The sequence below is a fragment of the Mirounga angustirostris genome, unplaced genomic scaffold (genome assembly GCF_029215605.1).
Source record: "Mirounga angustirostris isolate CCGP_5_RB_7025 unplaced genomic scaffold, mMirAng1.0.hap1 SCAF_9, whole genome shotgun sequence".
In the NCBI taxonomy this organism is placed as follows: Eukaryota; Metazoa; Chordata; class Mammalia; order Carnivora; family Phocidae; genus Mirounga; species Mirounga angustirostris.
Window position 1 is genome coordinate 138,913,111 of NW_026991717.1, and position 23,775 is coordinate 138,936,885.

Genomic DNA, 23,775 nt, shown 5'->3' on the forward strand with positions numbered 1-23,775 from the left:
ATGCCCCAGATGCCCCAGGGTGGGGCGGCATCCGCCTCCCGCCCACCTGCTGACGGGTCATCTTAAGCTTGGGCGACCACAGCAGGCCCAGTGGCTTTTCTCCTTTTTCTCCTGAGCTTCCCACCAAGGCTCTGGCTGCCCAGCAGAACCCCTGGGGAGTTTCTAAAACCACCGAAGCCTCCAGAACCAGTTGGGCCCATCCCTGGGGGCCCATCCAGGCACTGGCATTGTTTAAAGTTCCCCGAGCGATACCTAATATGCAGCCATGGTTAGAAACCACTGGTAAAAGCAAGTGTGTACTTCGTAGTTATTGTTAAGGGAAACAGGCAAGGGGGAATAGGCAAGCCCCCGCCCTCAGTGGGGAGGTTTGATTTCTTTTTTCTAAAGGAACTGCAGGCCATTTGGCACCAAATGGAGCAAATGGGGAAAAAGGCAGGGGGACGGGTCAGGTGGCCAAAGTGGGTTGACCACTGTCGGGTTTAAAGCGACAAGAGGGAGCACCTCGTGCAGTGCCTCCCACCTCCCCGTTCCTCTCCCCAATGTACACCAAGCACCTCCTGCATGCCAGGAAGACTGCCCTGAGAAGCTTATGAACCAGGCAGAGACAGGACTGCACACAGAGGAACCTCAAGTTCAAGACAGGCGGCTTTGTCCTGGGCAGACCCCACACCAGGGCACCGGAACCCCACATACTCTCCAAGTGCCAAACCTGTTACCTAGTCCCGTAAGAGCAGATCGAATGGCAGAGCTAGGTAATTCCATCAGCCCCTCACGAGGACAGGCTGGCCAGGCAGGAGCCTCAGCCAGCGCTGGACAGGTCACCTCCATCACCCCAGAAGCTCAACTGGGAGACCTGCCCCAAGCTGAGGACCAACCCCCGGGCAAGACACAAAACCGTATATATGACCGATGACCGAAGAGAAGCAGGAGCGCAGGCCGGGAGGCTCTTTCCTTGTGGCTCTATGCATCGTAGGAACTCTGAGTCAAGGGGCCAGAGAAAGCTAGGGTCTCTGGGAGCCTCGGCACAGCCTCCCCAAGCCCTCCATCTTACGGACAAGAACATGAGGGCCTGGAGAGAGGAAGGCGCTTGCACACAGTGGGGTCCAGGAGTGGGCTGAGCCAACTGGTTCCGCCTGTGTTGTCCAAAGCACAGAACATCGCCAGGCCCCCAAAACCCAGATGTGGGGAGCACATCAGCTGATGAGGCCAGCATCAGGGCCAGCAGATAACCCCGGGGGCCCTGGGAGTAAACGAGGGTCTGTTTTCCTTCTTTCTGGCATCCCCATCAACCAGAGACCTTTGTCCTTTGCCATTTGTTATTTCCTGCATTCAAAGATGAGCATCTTCCCTTCAGTTACAATGTGGGGTGCCGCTCAGACTCCATGTGTGCGTTTACCGTAGGGTCTTCCCCTCCCAGCAGGAGCTGTTGTTAAGTACACAGGGCATCTGTGGCTGATGGTATCTCGGGGTGGAGGAAATGCCGTGCCTGGGAAAGCCGGAAACCCCTGAGCAAACTGCCCAGAGTCCTAAGGCACTGGCGAGAGCTGGAAGGGAAGGGGGCCCGCCCCCGGGCTCGGCCACACGGGAGGTGGAGCCCTCCCTGGCCACCCGGCCAGGGGCCCTCAGTCCATCATTTATCTCTGAGCTTGTGTGCCCGGGGCCTTGGTCCTCTGGACTCACAGCCTCGGCACAGAGGGGCAGGTTCCAGAAATGTCTTTTGACGGGCACCAAATGTGCCTGGCATGGTGCTACCAGCTTCCTGGCTCCCACAGAAGGGAAAAGTCCTGCTGGGCCCCACTGGGATCCCAGCTTTGCTGGGGAAAAGGGTCAGAGCGGTGAGGCAAGTCACACTAGGTCGTGGGGGTGGGGGTGGGGCCAGGAGCTCCAGTCCCCGAGACCCTGGAACCTCCCTGGTTACACACGCCCAGGTGGACCTCTTGACCTGGCGTGATTATTCATCATGCCCCTTTCACTCCCACAACTGCCCTGCTTTGGCTTTCAACCTCTTCGGGGTGCTCGGAGCTCAGCTAGGAGGGGGTGCTAACAGGAGATGAGATGAGCCTCAGAGGTGCAGCAGGTTTGTGCAAGCAGAACAGACCCGGGAGGAGGCCAGGCCCGGCAGAAAGAACAGCTGGAGCCCAGGCACATCTGGTTCAATGGGGAACGCAGGACCGGGGGTTGGGTTGTGGACAGGCCAGGCAGGTGGGATCTGTGAAGCCCCTCCCACTGCACCTGCACCCCACCCCCCAAGTCCCTGGGTTGGGCTTTTTCCTCAGGCTGTAGGCAGTTCCAGCTGTGACCTTTTTCTGATGGGCTTTCCCTAGGGGATCCAGAGTTCTCTGTTAGTGGTCCACCTTCAAACCTTTACATAGCAACGTCTCCTCCCTTTCCCCTGCTCCCCATTTAATGAATACGCCTCTGTTTAAACATCATACACCAGGTGAGCCCAAGAACACTTACAGGCGAATCAATAAAGCTCCTGAGCTTGCTGCCCTGCTCCCTGGGGAGCTGGAGACCATTACAGTGACTTGTTCAAGAGTAGACATCCACCACCGGGTGGCCCAGCTCCAACCGAAGAACCCTGCGGGGGCAGGGGACAGTGGCAGGGCAATGTGTGACAGTGACAAGCTCTAGGTGCTTGCTAGGATTCCTGACTTTTCAGGATCAAAAGAGCAGCTCATCCCTTTACAGGCAAGCTTGTTCCTGCCACCAAACCTCTGGGGACGACACCTAGGTCGCCTCGTCATCCTGCTCCAGGGAGATGGCACTGCCTACTAGCTCAGAAATCCCAGAGTCACCCCTGCACGGATCCGGGGCATCCAGGCTGTAGGCAGGGACAGAAAGTGGCAGCAGGATCGGGAATGAGGCCGCGGCCAGAGAGCACAAGCCCCCAGCAGCGGACGGCCTGACCCCTGAGCTCAGAAGGGAGGAGGAGGCCGACAGGGGCTGGGAGCATGGCTTCGGAGCCACCCCGCCGGGTCTGAGAACCTGCAGAGACGGTTCTCTCCTGTGGCCACAATCGCCGTGGCCACGTGGGAACTCCAAACTTCCTCCCCTGCTGCCCCCAGCCCAGCCGACACCCCAACGGCCACAGACGAATGCTCCTGAATGGCCACTCCCCAAGCCAGGCCACATGAATCACTGTGTGCATGGCACCCACAATTCAGACTGAGTAACCGCTCAATAAAGAGGTGCTGATGCAGCCCTTCCGGCTTGAAGGGCCAGCTCACAACAACCCGGCCACGCCCCGTCGCCTCCTGACTCGCCCTGTCCTGGGCTCACCCAACCACCTTCCCAGCGCTGTCTGGGGTGTCCCACCACGGTGGGTGCAGGAAAGCCCTTCCCCAGCTCCCTGGGCTGCTGCTGGTCTCCAGAGGCGACACAGTCCTCCTGGACCCCTCTTCTGGGTGGCCCCCGAAGGAAGGTCTCTGCCACTCTAGGGCTCCACCCCCAGGGGCTGGACACAACCCCCTGGGCTGACAGCCTCGCAGCAGTTCCCTGGCCCCAAGGCTTTTCTCCTCTGGGCTCCACATTCCAGTTCTTTCTGTTCACAGGAGGCGGCGTCCAGGCCCAGGGCCACCCCAGCTCCGCGCACAGACCCTGGGCTCTCAGCAACCGTGGTCAGACCCACTTGCAGACCTGCTTCTGCCTTATTCCTGCTGAAATGCTGTCTCCCTTCTCTGTCCAGCTAGACAAGGGCTCACGTGGCTCTGACACAGGGCAGGCACAAGGCTGTCCTCGCAAACATGTGACGGGGATCCCCCATCCCCACCCAGAGGAGGCAAATCTGCAGGGGGTCCAGGTGACAGTAGAGGGTCACCGAGCCTATCACTGGAGGCCCAGGTCTAGGACCGGGGTGTTGTTATCCTTGGGACAGGTGCAGAAACTGAGGCTTATAGGTTTAGTAAGCTGCCCACTCACACAGCAGGTGCAAGGTCAGCCTTCACCCAGGTCTATTATTGTTCCTAAGCATACCCAGCACCGAATGCTCCAGCTGGGAGGAGGAGGACTGGCGTGTGGGAGACAGTCCCCGCTTCCCTCCCTCAACCGAAAGACTGGTAATAGTCTCCCACTTTGCAGAGGAGAAAACAGAGCCCCACAAAGGTTCTGGAACTCACCGAAGGTCCCAGGCTTCCAATTCTCTGTGTTCATATCATCGACAAGCATGGGGTGGAAAATCCCCATGGGTGGAAAACACAGATTATGAGCAGCAAAGGATTTCCTTGCTAATCATGCTGCTCTGGGGACAAGGTTGTAAACCAAGTTGTGCCCTGGGAGCTCTGAGGCCAGGCCATGGTGAGGGGTTGGGAGGGGTCACCACGGCAGAGGGAAGCCAGCCTGGGGCAGGAGTGAGGGAATGAAAATACAAGAAGGAAGGACTCCCTGCCCTGAGCCCACGTTCCCCATTTTATGGATGAGCCATGCTGGCTCGTGCAGGAACACAGGAGCGCAGGAATGAGGCACAGGTCTGGCTTCCCCAGAAGAAATGCCATCCCTTTGCTACACAGGTCCAGCCTCTGGAGCTCCCCCCAGCCCCAACTGTCCCCATGTCCATCTGTAGGTCACCGGGGCCCTGCCAAGGACCAAGCTCTGGGAGGCCTTCCATTGCTGGTGGGGCCTCCCATGGGAGTCTCTCTGAGCCCGACAGAGCCAGACTATCCAGGCCCAGAGGGGCAGCAGGCAGAGTGGCAGGCCCAAACTCTGACACAGGAGACCCCAACACTGAGCCCAGGTCCCCCGGGGACCCAGAGCAAGTCACTGCTCTCTCCAAGCCTCAGTTTCCCCATCTACAATATGGGACCATTTGGGAGCTCTGACCATAATGGAGTGGGGACTGGGAGGCTCTGTGTGGTAAACTGTGAAGTGCTGGGGATGCCCTGGTCCTCCCCAGGCTTACCTGCCAGTGAGTCCCTCTGGCCTGTCTTCCTTCTGTGCAAGGCCCTGGGGACCCAACACCCCAAGGCCCCGGATGGAAGGTCAGGGTCAGGTTGGGGAGGGAGGGGGAAAGGCTTATCTAAACCACCCCATTGTCTTCACTGACCTTTGCTCCCAGGCCTGGCTGGGTTTAGGAAAAGCCGTCTTATTAGCGATCCTGCCCAGGAGGCACTGAGCTGGAAGGCCCCTAATAAAAGACCTATTCAGGGCCAGCATGCCGACTCACGCCGTCTTTTTTTAAAGGTTCAGACCACCCTCGCTCCATCCATCCTTTAAACCAACAAAAACACAAGCAGGAGAACAAAACCATCTTATTTTGAGAAGCTCAAATTTTTAATCCAAACTTTTCAAAGTAAACAGGGCCCGTACAAAGGCTTGCTGGAGGTCCTGGTTTCTCTGGGTTAGCTAAGGGGGAACGGGCCACGGTGATGGGGGAGGACAGGATGCAAACACAGGGACTGGGGGGAGGGGGAGTGAGAGGTGGGGGAGGGGAAGGAGAGACCTTGTTGAAAATGCTTTTGTTTGAAAACTGTCGGTTCAAGGGGGCAAACCTGACTTTCTAGAGTTTGGGGTTCGCCTGCCTCAGTCTGTCCCACTGCAGTACAGCAAGAGCACTCGAGTCCGGACTTCGGTCAGCACAACCCACAGCCCAGTCAAAAACAACCCGGAGGGAAAAAGGTCATTTGCATATGCATTCTCGGCAGCCAGGCCCAGCCCAGCCCAGGACAGCCTGGAATACAGATGGGCCACCTCCCACCACAGCCGCAGGGGCCTTCCCCGGGCACCCCGCGGGGCTGCAGGCCCACCCCAGCCGCTTACGAGAAGACTACAGGGCCACAGGCCCCCAGCTCGTCAGCAGGTGCTGTGGTCGCAAACATTCAGGCGAGCTGTCTAAACAGCAGAGTTTTGAAGACAACACCAAAGTCTGTCTGGCAAGCCCCCAAAGGGGTCCCTCTTGCTTTTTCACGAGGAGCCTGGGAAGAAACAAGCATGACAAGGATTCTGACAACTATCAAGACTTACTGTGCACAGACCCTGACCGCCCTCGGCCTCGGCGGCTGAAGGGGGCATTCTGGGTTTTGCCCCACTTTGCAGAAGAGCAGAGGGAGGCCCAGAGAAGTAACCTGCCCCCGGAGAAAAGCAGGAGGCAGATTCCACCGCAAGACGGTGTGACCCCTTGGGGTGACAGGGTTATCAACCATCTGCTCAGTGGTCACCGATAAGGAAGTGACATTTCCCAGAATGGGCGAACGAGAGCAAACCTGGGTCAGGAATTAAGAATAGGGAGTCACCAGTGTTGTCTGCTGACTAAGAGTATTAGACAGTGACAGAGGCCAGAGATGCAAGCCAGGCGTCAGCCGGAGCCATGAGGGAACGCCCCCAACTCCCGGCAGTCCCACCCTGGGGAACCCCCACCCCCAACCCCGCAGCCTCACCTGGGCAGCCCCACCCAGGCAACAGAGCGGAGACACTGCCAGTCTCCACGGCTTTCCCAGGCAAGGCTCAGAACCTCCCTCAGCCTCCACTTGCTTATCTGAAAATGGGGATACTACTACCTCTAGGGTTCCTGGGAGGACGAACCGAGACCAACTATGGAGGGCAGAAGCCCGGCATCTGACCCCACTTTCTCCCCCCCACCCCACCACTGGGACTGAGGTGCATTATCTTTCCTACCTCCAGCTCCCTCCTCCCTCCACTCAAAACTACCCAAAAGTCATTTTTAAGAGAAGGGCCTTGCCCCGTTTCTGGCCATCCTGTTCACATTGCTGGGAGAATAGCTCAAGGCCGCGCATGACTTTAAGAGACAAGGCTCAACACCAAGCCCCTGTAATTGAAATTGGTGATAGCAGTGCTCATTTGTATTTCACCCAACACAGAGCCTGGCCACCACCAGACCGGTGGCAGGCCTGTTCCAAGTGAGCGTGGGACTTGGGGGGCCGGGGGGTGGGCACGGACTCTGCGGGGAAACTGTACACCTCAAGTCCCAGCCACCCCCTGGTCCCCTGCCCTGACATCATCCACTGCTTTGGCTGATACACTGAGCCAGACAGAGGCCGCATCTCCTTGTCCAAAGCATGACGGAACTTCCCTGCAAATATGCTGCGACGCTGGGCACTCCAGTCCTGTGCCGACAGCCGCTCTCGGCAAGTGTCACTGATGACGCAGCCGAAAACCAGCAACATTTCCCAGCCACAGGACTGCAGCAATCCCTCCTTGCACTTGGGAGAAACTGAGGCCCAGAAGTCGGGCCCCTCCCGAGGCCCCCAAGAAGGCAAGGCCAGAGAGGCTGGAACTGGGACTCCTGACTCCCCAGCCCTGGAAACCCCCACAAATGAAACCCCCTAACTCTGAGCTGCTCCCCCTGGCCTCCAGCCGCCTGTGGTGGGATGTGAGTGGATACAGAGTTACAACGGGAAACCCGAGTGGTAGTGGTAGATTGCTAATCAGTAACAAAATATCCCTCTCAACCCAGTCCTGCTCTGAACTCAGGCTGGGAAGGTAAATAAAGGAAAAATTGTGATGGGCGAGCACACCACCTGCATGGGTCCGGTTCCCACCCCAACACCCTGCAGAGGCCACTCAGCCACCAAACCAGAGAGAGAGAACGTCCCTCCTCTGCTCAGGCGTCACTCTGGGGAAGAACAGTCATTTAAAGCCTAGACACATTTTCTCTGAACCAGGAAAGCCTTTAAAGAGAACCAGAAAGGGCTGTTTAATCTCCACCTTCAGGCAAATAGTTCAGGCAGCAGCAACTGCCACCAGAACTGGGAGCCAAGCCACCAAAAATGTGGAAGAACAGGGAGGTAGGGAGAGGCACGAGTGGCCAGGAGAGCCACAGATCAGGGCGCTGGGAATGGCGGACCCAAGCTGGGGGCCCACAGGTCACATGGGCGTGGAAGACAGTAGCCGAGCTCTCCTGAGGCCAAAGGTCCTCCACCCACACCCAAGCCACCCACCACCAGCGCACTTCCTGTAAGGCGACCAGCAGTTTACAAATCCCTTGGGAGACTTGATCTCTGCCCCAAATCCACACGGCAGGGACCATCAACTCCATTCTACAGATTAAGGAAACTGAGGCAGGCAGAGGCGAAAAGCCAGGATCCATTCCAAGCACATATCCCTCTGGAAAGTCTTAGAGCCTCGGTTGAGAAAGGTCCGTCCACCCTGAGAAGTTCAGGACTGACAGCAAACCAGAAAGGCTCTTCGCCCGGGGTCCTCTGACCCAGGGGCCTGGGAGTCTCAAGGGCTACCTGCCTCCTTCTGAGCCCGCAGGCAGCACCGAGAAGCCCAGGTGGAATTCCAGCCCCAGCCCCCCACACACGTGGACGCTGCTCAGGTTTGGGGTTGCCTGTTGCTCCAAGTAAGAGGAGAAATTCACCTGTACTCAAAGGGCCTTTCTTTTCCCCCTCCCACGCACCCCCCCCCCCAAGAACTTCCCGCTCCTGGACAAATGAATGAGGCGTCCCCAGCCGGCCCTGCGGTGCCCTACACGAATACTGATAATTCCGCAGGAGAGAAACTTTCCTGGGGTCCAGTGGGTCCCCGGCCCGGCTGCGAATTCGGAGCTGGGCAGGGTCACGCCTCCATCACTTGACCAGAACCAACACATCACCCAAAACGCCACCGCGGATAGGCGCGGGATCCCCCAGCCCTGAGTCTGGATAGCAGCTGGAGGAGGGGTCTGGAGTGGCGACCGCCCCCGGGGGGGAGAGGCCGTGGGCCTGAGACCCGCGCTGCCCGACCGGTGCCGTCCTTACCGTGCAGGCCGTTGGGGATGCTTCGGTGGTGCGGTGGCGCGGACAAGTCGTCCAGGGACCGGCGCGTGGCTACTGCCTTGCCGTCGGGGGCCTTGTGCGGCCCGGGGGGCAGCAGGGGGGGCGGGACGTGGTGGTGGTGGTCCGGGCTGCCTCCGCTACCCGCGCTCGACGTGCTGCTGCCGTCGCCCACGTCGCGGGCTCCCGCGCCCGCCGCACCGCCGGCCAGCGGCCCGCTCAGGCTGGCCTGGCTGTCGATGGAGCTGCGGGAGCCCGCGCCGCCGCCGCCGCCGCCCGCGCCGCCCCCAGCCCCCGCCAGCGCCGCGCGCTCCTCGTCCAGCATCAGCACCAGCTCCTTGAGCTCCAGGTTCTCGCGCAGCAGGGCCTCCTGGCGCGCCTCGAGCTCGCGCAGTTTCTGCTGCGAGCGGGCCACCTCGTGCCACACGGCGCCGGCCGCGTGGCGCCCGAAGCGCTGCCACTCGCGCGCCAGCTTGCGCCCCTTCTGCCGGTCGTCGTCGAGGAAGCAGCAGAGCTCGCGTAGCTCCTGGTTGTCGTCCTGCAGCCGCTGGTTCACGTCCTTGAGGCCGCGGATCTCCAGCAGGTGCTGCTGCAGCCGCCGGTTCACGTCGCGCATCAGGCCGCCGTGCTCCAGCATGAGGCCCACCTTCTCGCCCTCGGCGCGCCGCAGCCGCCGCGCCAGCTCCTCCTTGCTCCAGCGCAGCAGCTCCTCGTCCGGCACCTGGCTCAGCTCCTCCGACGCCGCCGCCGCCGCCGCCGCCGCCGCCGGGGGCTTCGCCATGGCGGGGCCGTCACCGCGGCATCGCCCGCGCCCTCGCCCGGCCGGCGCTCCCCGCGCCGGGGCGGCGCTGGGCCGGTCCGCTCACGGGCAGGGGGCGGCCGGGGGCGCGTGCGGGCCGCCCCGCGCCGCCTCGCGCGCCCTCAGCAGCGTCCGCCCGGGGCTGCCCGTGAACCGCGGGGCTCGGGGCTCGGCGAGCTAGGACCGCTGCTGTGTCGGCGGCCGCCGTGCCGGGCGCTCTCCGGGTTCGGGCGAAGCAGGCGGAGGCCCGCCCCCGGCCCAGCTCCCAGAGCCCCGGCCGCCCCGCCCACTCCGGGCGGGGAGGGGGCGGGGCGCCTCGGCCGGCTCCGCCTTCGGGGGGGAGCGAGGGGACGGGCAGAGGCGCGGCCGGCCCCCGACGTCCCCCAGCGCCGTGCGCCCGCCCGCCCGGCGCCCTGCCAGAGGCGCATTCGAGCCGCGGTCCCGCCCTCCCGCCCATCCGATTGGGCCTCTCTGGGGGTGTGTGGGAGGGGCGGGGCGCACGCGGGGGACGCCGAGGAGATGGTACAGTCCAGCCACCCGGCTTCCAACCCCCCTCCCGGCGGTTCAAGTTTCTGCGCCCGGAGGACGCGGCCTTGGCCAATCCCTGGGCTACAGGGCGCTTTTAAAATGCAGGTACGGCTGCAGGGAGGGGGACGGTGGGAAAGGTAGGGCAGGGTTTTCCTTAAAGGAGACGCGCGGAAATGGACGCCGAGCCCCCTCCCAGGCCTGCTTCCCCCGCTCCCCCTCCCCCGCCCCAAATAAACAAATACCCGGGAGCCGGAGGACAGCTCCGCTTCTCCCTCCCGGGGGCACCAGAGTCCGGCGTAGTCTGAAATACGACGAACAATGGGACTCTGACTCGGGGGTCGCTCTCCCCGGAGGCAGGGCGGCTCTTTGTCCCCTTCTTGCCCCCGACTCCTCCGCCCCATCTCCACTCCCGTCCCCTGCGGGAGCTTGCGGAGGGGCTGCGTTTCCAACTCCAGCGCAGGGCTGTGGCTCCTGCTTCTGCGCCCCGGAGGGCCAGGGCCTCGCCAGTCGTGTCTCTGAGCACGGTCTGTACCCTCTCCCCTGCCCCAAGGGGGGGCGAGGGCATGGGGAGTTTGCCCCCCGCCCGGAGCCGCGCTCAGAGCAATGCTCCCCCGCCCACCCGACCGCTAGTCCCTGGGCTTCGAGGGAGAGTCGGGGATTCCTGAGGTGGAGACCACTGGAGGGGATGGAGGAAGGTCTCCCACGGGGGCCTGAACGCCAGGGTCGGGGGTCGCCGAGCCGGCCACAGAACCCCCGCCCCACCGGCAGCCTCGCCGGGCACCCGGGGTGTTGTTCCCCCAGCCTGTGAGTCCGTCTCGTTATCCTCGTTTCCCCAAGCGTGTTTACGGCGCGCCTGCGGCTAGCTGGTCCGAGGGGGGCGTCCCTCCCCCGAGACCCGCGATAAGATAAAACCCGCGCGCCCGACTGTGAGCCGCCACGGCCTGGAGCGCGCGCCCGCGCAGCGGCTGATGTCCCCATTTCCAGTTGCTCAACCATTCGTTGGACAGCTGCGCACCCAGCACCTTCTCTACGCCAGTCCCGTTCCAGACCCCCGGGGGATTTCGCGGGGCAGGACAGCAGAGGTCACTGCCCCCTGGGGCGACGTTGCAGTTGTGGGGAGGAGGAGAGAGCGGATGATAAACACTCGATAACCACGAGGCTGTAATAAGTGCTGTGCAGGGGATTAAGACAAGCTGCTGTCACAGAAAGTGATAAGCAGTTACTTTAGATCCCGTGGTCAAGGAAGACCTCTCAGGAGGTGCATCTAAGCTGAGACCTGAGCAGAAAGGACAAAGATGAGGGGGGAAGGGCACTCCAGGTGGAGGGACTAGCTAGTGCAGAGGCCCTAGGGTTGGCCTGTTAGCGGCCTATTCAAAGAAGGCCAGTGGGGCTGGGAATGGGCCAGGGAAGGGGTGAGAGATGAGGTCAGAGGGGCCGGATCCTGCACGCTTCTAAGGCAGCTGGGAAAGCAGTAGGGGGTTAGCACCAAGCAACCTGACCTGATTTGCCTTTTAAGAGGCTCACTCTAGCTTGCCTGTGAAGGGATGGGGGAGGTGCATAGAAAGGTCCAGATTCAGCACCTCATTCCCCACCCATCTGCCCCTCTTCCCAGGTAGACCTTCAGGAAGGGGTGGTAGGGAGAGGATGAGTGGGAGGAGCAGAGCTTTGAGGGTGAAGCCCCAGAGGAGCTCAGGGTTTCCAGGACTTGGCCCCGGTGAGCCACTGTTCTCCATGGGCCCAGCCCAGCCCAGATGAATCCGGGTTTGGAGAGGGTTTCAGCTCACACCTGGGAAGCTGCAAGCCTGTCTTACCCCAGGAAGCCAGATCAAACAGCTCCCTGAAGGCTGTGCACAGAGCTGCTTCTGGGAGAGGTGAGAAGAGGATAGGTAGACTAGGGAAGTGGTGGAAATGGGTAACGCTGCATTCCTGGAAACTCCCTTCCCCAGGTGGTTCCCGTGGCCTGCATCTCAGTCCTGGGTCTCTCCAGGGCCGGCAGCTTCAGCTGAACTTTCCAAGAGAAAAACGAAGCCTGCATCTACATAGGGTTTGTTTGCAGCATCTACAGACTATAGGACTAAGAGTCCCCCAGCCAGGACCCACATAAGCGTCCCTAACTCCCCCCCTCCCCGCCCCCGGTGCAGCAAAGACAGACCACTAGAGATGATTCTACCAGGTGGCCTGACGGAGACTCTCCACTCCCCACACCGCACCCGTGGCTGCACAGGCTTGGGCACAATGAAATAGGACGGCAGGAGGTTGAAAGGGTCCTGAAGCAAGAGGGACTGGCCAAGCCAAAGCTCCCTCCCTAAGGGCCGATGTCCCTCAGGGTCCAGCAAAAGGTGCCAAGATCCCCAGAACATTCTCAGTCCGACAGACCTTGTACCCCAAGCCATGAGCTCAGAAATGTCATGTGTCTTGGTTTCTAGCTTCCCAGTCATGACAAGCTCAGCTTTGTCATGAAAACAGTAAAACCGAATCATGGCTCTTTAGCACAGTAATTCTCTAGATGTCCAGTAAAAGTAGTCGGGGGTCTTTTAAATAATAAAGATACACCCCCGACTCTCCAATTTTTTTTTTCCCTTCAGAATCTCCCAGTTTGTGTCCATTTAAAAGCACACAAATGTTTTTAAGGGCCAGGTGGAGTGAGAGCCAGTATACAGACACATAATAGACAAACTATTTCAAAACACAGGGTCTGTGACCCTGGGAACTGATAATAAGACCATACTGGTGGTAAGCAGCCTGTCTCCCCACTGAGAAGGGAGCACAGAGCCCAGAGCAGATACCATTTGATGTTTGCAGGGTGAATGCACGACCCTTCAGCACATGACCAATTGAATCTGAGCCCCTCATTTTGAAGATGAGGCAACTGAGCCCCAGGAGGCAAATGACTTGCCCAAGGTCACTTTCGTTCATTGGTTTACTGAACACACAAACATAATTAGGTAAGTATATATACATAAAAGCATATATATGCATAATCATACACACGGGCATATCTATAAAATGCATGTAGATGCATTGTGGTGAGTACCCCAAAGAGATGAGTAGAATATATCATCAAGGGAGCATCCTGAAGCTCTGGGCTGGGCTTCCTGGAGGAGGTGACGTCTGAGTTGAATCTTTTTTGTTTTTAAGTAATCTCTACTCCCAACATGGGGCTCAAACTCATGACCCCAAGACCAAGAGTCGAATGCTGTACTGACTGAACCAGCCGGGCAACCCCTGAGTTGAATCTTGAAGAGTGAGTAGGAGTTTGTCAGATTCTGGAGGGGGAGGAGGGCTTTGGGATAGTCCAAATGGAGGGAACCACACAAGCCAAGACCCCAAAGGTAGGTGACAGTGATCTGGGTGGGGGGTGTGGGAGTGAGGTGAGGCAATAGAGTGGGGGTGCAGAGGGCTCTGTGAGCTGCAGGGACAAGCATGTGTGGCCTTTCCCTGGGGCCAATAGTTAACAGCAGTCATAACCACCACCACCACCTACCGCTTCCCCAGCACCCAGTATGAGCCAGGGACTCCAGGCCGGCCCTCATGTGATGATCATAACAACCCGATAAGACGGTCATTAGTCTTTCTAGGATTCTATGTTGATTCTCTTGGCTTGCTTGTTTGTCTCCACAAAGCTCAGATGACCATGTGAACTTACGGGTGATGACCAGAGGCGTGTGGACATGAAAGGACTCTGGTACGGATAGCCGGGGGAAGGTTGCCCAATGGCTGAATGTTTCTGCAGGCCAGCACAGCGATGGTGACTGACCGGGCCTGGGGCCGGATTCTGGGGTTTCTTCTCTGGCCCCCCTGGGGGACCCTGTAAGAGGGGAGTCACCATGTAGGGCTGAAAGACCTCCATGCCTAAGAAATCAGGGCCCATGGAAAAGCGGCCATAATTGTTTTTATTAAAAGATTATATATTTATTTGAGAGAGAGCATGGGGAGGGGAGGGGCAGCGGGAGAAGGAGAAGCAGACTTCCGGCAGATTGAGCCCCTTTGGTTCCTAGGGTGGAAGGCCCCATTAGGGACCAATTGGGAGATATCTGCATCTGCACCACTCCCTTCCCAGCTAGAGCCACTGAAATTCCCTCCTCCCCCTTCAGCTGCTGACATCCCCTCATACCATTGCCCTGAGGAGCAAGGTAGGAAGGAGGCTCAACAGCAAGGGAAACTGAGTCAGGGAGCTCTTTGCAAGACTACCTCTTACCTTAACACACTTAAAAACATTATTCTTGGGGCACCTGGGTGGCACAGTCAGTTAAGTGGCTGCCTTTGGCTCAGGACATGGTCCCAGAGTCCCAGGATCGAGCCCTGCATCAGGCTCCTTACTCAGCAGGGAGCCTGCTTCTCCCTCTCCCTCTGCACCCCTGCTCATGCTCTCTCTCTCTCAAATAAATAAATAAAATATTAAAAAACACACATTATTCTTATTAGGAACTATTTTAGGGGCACCTCACTGGCTCAATCAGTTTGAGCTCCACGTTGGGTGTAGAGATTACTTAAAAATAAAATCTCGAAAAAAATAAATGAGAATTTTCAAAAATAAAATCTTAAAAATAAAGTTAAAAAAAGGAACTGTTTTTATATTATAACAAACAGGGACACAGCAGGTGCCTGGCAGGCACTGCCCAGCGTAGGAAGTCACTGCCACTTTTGAAGGCCCCTGGGGCTCCTTTTGGTCACATGCCCCAGCCCACCTGACCCCATGATTCTGAATGTTGCATTAATTATTCCATCAGCATACTATATTTCCCCCTTATAATAGACCGCTTGATGTTCATGCTTTTGAACCTTATTTAAGCTGTATTGTGCTTCCTGTGTTCTTTGGCAACATGCTTCTCCCTCATTATTTCCCTGATGCGCGGAAGCTATAGTTCGCTCACTTGCGTGGCTGTGTAGCAAGGTTGACATCTTGTCTTTGGCATGGGGACAGAGGAGGACTGTCTTGTGCATCGTAGGATGGTTACCAGCATCCCTGGCCTCTATCCATTGGATGGAAGTAGCACCCCCACCCCTAGTTGCAAGAGTTGAAATTATCTCCAGACCTTGCCAAATGGCTCCCAGGAGCAAGATCACCCTCAGTTGAGAATCTCTTCTAATATCCATTGCATGAATATGTCACTTTTACTTTCCTCTTGAAGGACATTGGTTTCTCATGTTTTGCAATAAACAGCAATGCCGCCATAGACATTCTGGTATGGTCCTGATGTACATGAGCTTGAACTTTGAGTCTAGACCAAGACACAGAGTGGCAGGGTCATAGGACTCAATGGCTTCAGGTCGACTGGATGAGGCCAAACCGCTTCCCAAAGAGGTGGTGCTAACTTACAATCCGGCCAGCAGGGTATAGAATGCTGTCACTCTGGTGGGCGAACCTCCGTGTGCTTTCCACACCCACTCTGCCTCCCTCAGGCTGTCAGAGCACAAGAGAAGCCCAGGCCAAATTTCATACTGGAGGTGCCTACTCTATTAGGAAACAAAACAAAACAAACAAAAAACAGAAGAGGAAACAGTGGAGCAGGTTTAAACACTTGTAACTTACTTGAAATGTTTGTATTTATGGAACTGATGCAGGTACAATGCAACATTGTGGGATAATTAGAGGGCTTACTGCTGGTGATAAGTTCCAGGTCCCAGACACTGCGTCTCTGAGCCCAGCTGCGTATCCCTGGGACTATCACCTCCATTCTGGGAAGGGTGAAATGTCCCCACCTGTGATGGGTGGTTCCTGCCTACCTCCTCCAACTCCCCAACTGTACATTCCTTGAGGACAAACCTGGCTCTTCTCTGAGACCCTCAGGGCATGGCCCCATTGATGGTGTCTGGGTGTCAGAGACCTCTGGGCCACACCTGCCCGGCCCCTGCATCCCCCCCAAGTGCCCTGCGTGCCAGGCATGGGTGCCGCCTTCACCCCGGGTCTATAAGCAGCAGTGCTCCCTGCTGCAAAGATCAGAGACCAATCTTCTCCGGTGCCTGAATATTTCATGTGCTGAGTATGGAATAAAAGTCGGCAAAGACCTTAATTATCAATGCGGCTTCTGTCCTGCAGGCCCAGCCTCCCAGCCCCCTCCAGTTTGCCTCCCCCTCTGATACAATCCCAGCAATAACAGTAATTTCCCCCACCCCCACCCCCAGTTGAGCCCACTGCTGGGCAGAGAGAAGATGGGACAGAAGTCACTCTACCAACCATGCCACTGGGACCACCATTTTGATCACTGCTCTTCTCAGGGCCCTCTCAGCATAGAGCCTGGGAACTCAGTGAGTGTTCGTCGAATGAGTGAATGATGACGGGGGAAGCTGGGTTAAGTAGAAAAACCCGGACTCAGAGTCTGGTCTCTGGTCTGATACTTGCTGGCAGGTAGCCCTGGGCAAGTCACACCCCTCTCTGAGCCTCTGGATCTCACCTGGAGATGGAATCATTTCAAATGCACAAGAAAAGGCCAGCTGGAACCCTAAGCCACACAGTGAGGCAGATGGGATGCTGCTTTGCTGGGGAAATTGCTGACAGGCCTGGGAATACCCCAGAGTCCACACGGAATGAGCATCTTGAGACTCTGAAAAACTAACAGAAGAGCTGCACCTTCTCTCAAGAAAGGCTCAGCCCGGCTCAGACCCAACACCGGACGCAGCTTTGCAATGAAGAATCTCCATCTTAGCATCCTGCGCGTCCAGAGCTCCTGCAAGCAAGTCAGAGTCCTAATGAGGCAGCTGGTCAGGTTCTATAAACAAGGCCAGGGGGTCAGCCCAGTGGTTCTTGGTCCTGGGTACTTGTTAATCACATAAAAGCTGGTAAAATGCAGATGCTCAGACCCTACCTCACACCAGTTCAATCAGAATATCAGGAGAAGGTAAGCCTGGTGGGCAGGGCTGTGAAGCACTGGGTTAGATCAAGGTCTTGTTCATTGGCATCAAGCTGCAACAGAAGAAGACATCCCCATTTCTGGGGGGAGGAGCATACCCCTCCCCAAGTGTCTGGATTTAGAGATAGTTCTCTAAGATTATCCAAATTCCCCACATAATCCTCAAATGTGCTGCCTATGATAGGAAAGGGGGCTAGGGATTCTGGAGTCTCTGTGGTGTTCACTTAACACCCCTACTCTCTGTCCCATATCTAATGGGAGAGAATGGAGGGAAGGAAAGTATTAAAGATATAATACCAAACAGTTTTCTGGAACTGCTGGACACGAAAGTCCAGCATAGAATTGGGCGTAAAAAATGGCCATACTGGACAATCCTTATAAAATTTCAGAACACCAAGATTGAGGAGATCCTAAGAGCATCCAGAAAGACAGACAGAGAGAGGAGGCCACATACAAAAGATCAGGAATCATAATAACACTGACATTCTCAAGGCAACTCCAGGAGCTAGAAGACCATGGAACGATGCCTTCAGTGTTCAAAAGGGAAATACTCCAGTACTTAAGCCATCAAGTGTGGGTGTATGATAAGAAATTTTCAGATTAAAAAAGAAAAGAAAAGGGGTGCTTGGTTGGCTCAGTTGGCTAGATGTCTGCCTTCGGCTCAGGTCATGAACCCAGGGTCCTGGGATGGAGCCCCATGTCAGGTTCCCAGCTCAGCAGGGAATCTGCTTCTCCCTCTCCCTCTGCCTTGCTCATGCTCTCTCTCTCTTTCTTGCTCACTCACTCTCTCTCAAATAAATAAAATCTTTAAAAAGAGAGAGAGAGAAAAAAAAGACAAAATTTCCCAGACAACCTTTCTCTAAAATTAGGAATGAAACCAAGAAATAAGAAGACTCGAAGGCATGAAATGCAGGAAACAGGTAATCCCAAAGCAATGGTGCAGGAGAAGTCGGAGGGTGAGGGTGTGGGAGCCAGGAGCAATCAATGCGGAGTGGGACAGGGAGAGAGATCTCCAGGAGGAGCTGGCCAAGCAAGGGAGCACAACTCATGGGTTCCCCCCAGGGGCTTGGCTGTCTTACAAGGAATATTAGAGCTCTGCCAGAGTTTGGTGGTTGTATTAGTGATAAGCACAAAAGTAAACCAAGCAAGTCAAACAAGGAGGCAATTATTAATCCCCAGGGAAACCCGAAAGTCCAACAAGGAAGGAAATTTAGTCATAGGACATATGGGAGAGGTGGCACACATAATGTTTATACACGTAGTATATTACAAAGACAATATCGATTAATCAAAAACTGTGATATCGCTGTCCTGGGAGGACAGGGGAGGGGACGGCAAGTGCCTACGTTGACTAAACCCTCCTGGTTCCTAAGAGAAAGGCAGCGTTAACACGGAGAGCCAGTAAAGAGCGATGTGTGTTGTTTGCAAATATGCAGATAAGTCACAGAAGAATCTAGTTGCCTCTGGAAAGCACAAATCAGGGGTGGAGACAGGAGGCAGGGGACTAGGTTATTTCGGTTTTTTCCTTTAAAGCCTCATAATTTTATTTGATTTTTGAAACTCTGCGCATATGTTTTTAAATTAATAAAATATTTAAAAAGCCCAGCATTGGACTTCTCATTAGAAACTCTGAAAGCTAGAAGGCCCCAGAGCAATCAGTTGCCTTAAAAGTCTGAGGGAAAAGGATTTTCTGCCTGGATTCTATGCCCACAGAGAGAATCAGCCAAGTATGAGACTGGAATATAAACTTTTTTGGAAATGCAAGGTCGCAAAAAAAATAATAAATAAATAAATAAATAAATAAATAACTGCTGTGCATCTTCCAGGAAGCTTTTGTAGCACATGCCCTCGTAGGCTGTGAGAACAGACCCTGGAACAGGACAGCTTCCCCAGGAGTGGGGGGCAGGGGGCCTTCCCAAGGCTGGCTGGGCTCCAGCCCCCAGCTCTCAGAGGCCCCAGAGCAGAGAAAGGAGCCCTCAGCCTGGATGGGACCCTGGTGAAGACCAGATAAGATAGCCACATGCCTGAGCTTTTGACACCACTGTTTCTAGGAGCAGGGTGAATCAGCTGGAAAAATTAAGAAAACACATTTAAATACCTTGCGAGGTTTTTTCGTTTTTTGTTTTTTTTAATGCATTAACTCCAGGGCGCACACAAACAAAACTATAAGAAAAGGAACTGTCGGGCGCCTGGGTGGCTCAGTTGGTTAAGCGACTGCCTTCAGCTCAGGCCATGATCCTGGAGTGCTGGGATCGGGTCCCGCATCAGGCTCCCTGCTCAGTGGGGAGTCTGCTTCTCCCTCTGACCCTCCCCCCTCTCATGCTCTCTATCTCAAATAAATAAATAAAATCTTTAAAAAAAAAAAAAAGGATCTGTCATTGACCACTAGGTGACTATTCCTGGAGTAATATTTACATAATCCTAATAAAACCCTTGACCAGCAGTTAAGGAAAAAGTGGATAGAACCGCTCCAGGGGATGCGAAGGAGGGGAGGAGGATGGAATGGCTGAAGAGAGCTAAGCCTCATTTGTCCTGACCAGAGGCGACAGAAACATCTAGAATTGAAAAATCAAGAAGCAGCAATGGAAACGTCTTACTGAGAAACATGGAGGCCAAAACCAGAAGGAACAAGTCCGCGTGGAAACTGTTGTTCCTGGGAGAAAGAAAGGAGAGGAAGGGGGAGCGCCTAGGTCAATCAGTTGGTTGATCTTCGCACTCTTAGTTTCTACTCAGGTCTTGATCTCAGGGTTGTGGAATCGAGCCCCCAGGGGCTGGGCTCCGTGCTGGGGGTAGAGCCCTCTTAGGATTCTCTCTCCCTCTCCCTCCACTCCTCCCCCTGCTCGTGCTCTCTCTCTCTCTCTCTCTCAAATAAATAAATACATAAATACATAAATAAATATTTTCTTAAAAAGATTTTATTGATTCATTTGACAGAGAGAGAGACAGCGAGAGAGGGATCACAAGCAGGGAGAGCAGGAGAGAGAGAAGCAGGCTTCCTGCGGAACAGAGAGCCCAACTCGGGGCTCAATCCCAGGACCCTGAGATCAAGACCTGAGCTGAAGGCAGACGCTTAACAACTGAGCCACCCAGGCACCCCAATAAATAAATAAATCTTAAAAAAAAAGGAACCTTTAAAAAAAAAAAAGAAAGGGGAGGAAGGGCTAGGGAGACGTTTCATTTCCTTCTGAACATTTTGGTGTTATCCAATTTATTTTTTAACCTGGGTGCATGCATTATTTTTTTACAATATAAATATAATTTCTCTAAATAATCATAAAAATGTACCTCCGGACAGTGGCACGTGAACCAAGGGAGGGGGAGAGGCAGGAGCGCTCCCTGATGGGAGCCCCCAGACCTGACCCTCCTCAGTGGCCCCCAGGCCACAGGGCCTCACCTGCTGGAGGACCCCTGCCCAGCCCCACGTGACCCAGCCTCTGTCCAGTCACAAAGCATTCTCTGGACCGTTTTCTCCTCCTGTCCTCCCAGCAAGCCTGTTAGGCAGGCAGGAGTCATCATGCCCATTTGACACACAGAAGCTGAGATCCAGGTGTGTATTTGGGGGTCCATAGTGGGTTGACCTCCCATGGCAGGTTCACCCTCCTATGAAGGCAGTGCAGAACCTGCCCAAGAGTCAGGGAGAGGTGGCACACAAGGAATTTCAGAGGCAGAATCACCTCTCCTGGTCCAGGGGTTCTCAGCCAGGGGGAGCGTGGTGGAGACCCCTACAGAAACATTCCCACAGCTCCAGGGCATTGGATGTCCTCAGACCAGCCTGTGTGGCCCGGATGGAGTGTGTAGATATGAATTCCTTGGCAGTCATAGGACAGGGAGAGAGGGAGACTGGACCCCAGGAAAGGGAGGGAGGAGGGGGAGAGGGAGACACAGGCTGTGTGAGTGGTGACAGAAGCTCACAGAGCCCAGCCCCCACGGGGGCCATCGCTAACCCTGTCACCACCCCAGGGGCAGGCCATGGAGCTAGGCCCATTTCACAGAGGCAACCACCACGGCTCAACAAGGCTTAAACAAATGCCATCACTGAAGCTGTGGTTTTAGCCAAGAGCGGGGGTTTTCACACCTGCCTGGTGATAAGAACCATGTGGGACGCTTGTCAGCCAGATTCCTTTTCTGGAGATTCTGACCCACCACCTCTGGGTGAATCCTGGGATGGGTCTCTTTAAGGAGTGCCAGGGTGGGGGTGGGGGAGGGGTGGGGTGGGGCTTCAGGAATCACAGAGGGGCTGACTCAGGGCCTCCAAGCCCCCCTGCCCCGCTCACCCTATTTCATAACCCTGTGATATTTAGCCAGCTGAGGCGCTTGGCGGCTCCCCCACCACTGGACACAGGGTTATTTCCGGGGCTGGACCATTATAAATAACTCCTGTGTGGGACATGTTTGTGCACAGCGTGGTTTTCCTGTTGGATTGTTTCCCTGGGATAAGTTCCCAGAAGTGGGATTCCTGAGTGGAAGCATGGCCGTTTTCCCGCTCCTAAGCCCCAAAGCTCCTAAGCTGGCCCCAGGATGGGGATCCGGCCTTTCAATGGGTCCAAGGAGGGGCTGCCACCGAGTCCCACCTGGCACTTGCAGAGGAAAACGACAGATCTGACCCTCTCCTGGAAGAGTTCATCTCCCCTCTGCGCCTGAGGTCACGGCCGTCAGAGCTGGAGGGCCCAGGTGACTCGGTCTTTCTGGGACCACCCAGGCCACTCCAGCAGCCAGGATGGGTTCTCCCTGTGGAGGTCACGGGAAGGGAAGAAAGGGTGCCTCGCTCCCTGGGGAAGCAGGTCTGTCAGCAGCGCTGGGAAAGGCCAGAAAGGAGGTCTGGAGATGGTCACCACTGGAGAGAGGGGTCCCCAGAGTCCCCGCTCTCCTGAGGGAGCGGCAAATGAAGGTGGGGTAGGGCAAGGTGTGGAACAGTCCCGGGGTGGGGGGGGCACTAGCCTCCTGGCTCCCCACAGGAGGGCTGGGGGCCCAGCCTTTGCAAGCTCTGGACAATTGCCCCAGCACAGAAGGTCGCTCCTCCCTGCAGAAGACCAGTGAGCCAGGCCTCTGGGCAGGGCCTTAGGTGGGGGTCACTCCTCCAGGGCCCATCTATGGAAGACCGGCCCTTCTACTGGGAGCACCCTCTAACGGGACCAGGGGAGTCAGTCCTGTGAGGTCAGCCTCTCAGTGTCCGGGGGTCACTCTGTGCTTCCCCCACAAGATCGTGAATGCTTTGAAGGCAGGACCAGTGTCTGCTGTGTTGTAGACTCAAGGTAGCGAGCTCTCCGTCTCTGGAGGTAAAACAGCTAAGGCAGCGTGGACATGTCTCAGAGGCAGAGAGGGATTGCTTGCTGGCTGGGCGGGGGGTTCTGTGGGCTGAGTGCCCACGCTATGCCACCATTTGGCGAATACTTATGCCCACCTCACTGCTGAGCAAACAGGCACAGGAGCTAAAAAGGCCTGGAGATCTAAAGATAGCTGACTCTTCATGAATCATCAACTATTTATTGAGCACCTGCTGCGTGCCAGGCCTCCTGAACGTCCCCTTGACCGGTCTGCCTAGCCACCATCCATAGCTCATCGCAGGCAAAAGCGGCTGCCCTCCGTCCGCTCCCACAGGAAGGGAGCTACGCCCCGCCGCCGCACCCCGAAGCTGCTGCTCGCCTGTCCGAGGCGCTGCCTGGTCTCCGGGCAGCTAGAATGACTTCCTGGGTGGGATTGGGGGCTTGTATGTGGGCGAGGCCAGCCCCGGCTGTAGTGAGCGGCAGGGGCACCTCACCAGCAGTGCTGGGCTGAGCCCTTGCTGGCACACGGTGCTGGCCACCTCCTCGAAGGACTCTCCCTAGGCCGGGACACCCAGCGGTGCAGAGCACTGGGTGCCACTGACCACAGAACTTTCTAAAGAGATTGTATTTATTTATTTGAGAGAGACAGCGAGACAATGAGCAAGAGAGCACAAGCAGGGGGAGCGGCAGAGGGAGACAGAGAAGCAGACTCCAGCTGAGCAGGGAGCCTGACGTGGGGCTCGATTCCAGGACCCTGAGATCATGACCCGAGCCGAAGGCAGACGCTTAACCGATTGAGCCACCCGGGTGCCCTGTGACCACAGAATTTTTAAAGAGGACCTTCTGTGCACAGGGCCAGGAAACATCTCAGCCTCGGGAGATGCGCTTTTTAAAGACAACTGGGGACAGAAAGAAGTCTGGCCAAGAACTTGTCAGTCTGTGCAATTGACCTTTTGCACACAAATGCAGGTTATTCTGGTTTTCCCTATTCAACTCCATTGTGTCGGTTTCAGTCCCTTGTTCCATCTGCTGAGGTTCCTGGAAATGCCATGTTTTCACGAGCTGTGGCCATTGGCACAGACGCATAGCAAGCCTCCCACAGCCCCATCCAGATGCTTGATTGAAACAGGCAGGGCCGAAGCCTGAGACCTACCACCCACCCTTAGAGACTCTCTTATTTCAGCTTGCACGGATTTACAAAGTATCATCTCTGGGCTGTGCTGTCCAGGGGGTTGACCTCCTCCTAACTGCCCTGCTCTCCAGCCCGCATTTTTCATTCTGCCAAAAGGACAACATAAAGAGCTTGTTCCCCAGATACACTATTATCTGTCTCACCTCCACGCCTTCACCCACAGTGCTCGCTTTGTCCTGGACATCCTGTCCCTCTTCCTCACCTGGCTGACTCCCACACCAGGACAAAGGTTTGTCAAGTTCTTCTCCATGGCCCCCTGGCAGCCCGTCAGGCGCAGGCCCCCAGGCTCTCCGACTGTGGTATTGCAGTGCTACACGGGGTGTGGGCCCCATCTGCCTACCTGCCCTGCCCCTCTCTACACCCTGGGATGCCGGGGTCTCCTGAGTCCACCCAGGGGTTTCTGGCCCCTACAGAGACGGCACTGTGCTCGGGA

The 23,775-nt window shown here is 56.3% G+C and overlaps 1 protein-coding gene and 1 long non-coding RNA gene across 6 annotated transcripts in view; one reads left to right on the top strand and one right to left on the bottom strand.

Annotated features, from left to right (window-relative positions):
• Positions 1 to 9,737, bottom strand: part of CCDC85C (coiled-coil domain containing 85C) — a 75,600-nt gene extending 65,863 nt beyond the window's left edge. For all 5 annotated transcript variants that reach the window (XM_064571557.1, XM_054513873.2, XM_064571556.1 and 2 more), the window contains exon 1: positions 8,694 to 9,737. In XM_064571557.1, the coding sequence (XP_064427627.1) occupies positions 8,694 to 9,489 (796 nt within the window). In that variant the 5' untranslated portion in view covers positions 9,490 to 9,737. The remainder of the gene's footprint in view (positions 1 to 8,693) is intronic.
• A 325-nt stretch (positions 9,738 to 10,062) lies between these two features.
• LOC129046577 (uncharacterized) lies at positions 10,063 to 15,713 on the top strand. The gene is made up of 5 exons (XR_008508213.2): positions 10,063 to 10,140; positions 11,982 to 12,079; positions 12,838 to 12,980; positions 13,174 to 13,279; positions 13,659 to 15,713. It is a non-coding gene; the product is annotated as an uncharacterized LOC129046577 (long non-coding RNA).
• The last annotated feature ends 8,062 nt before the right edge of the window (positions 15,714 to 23,775 follow it).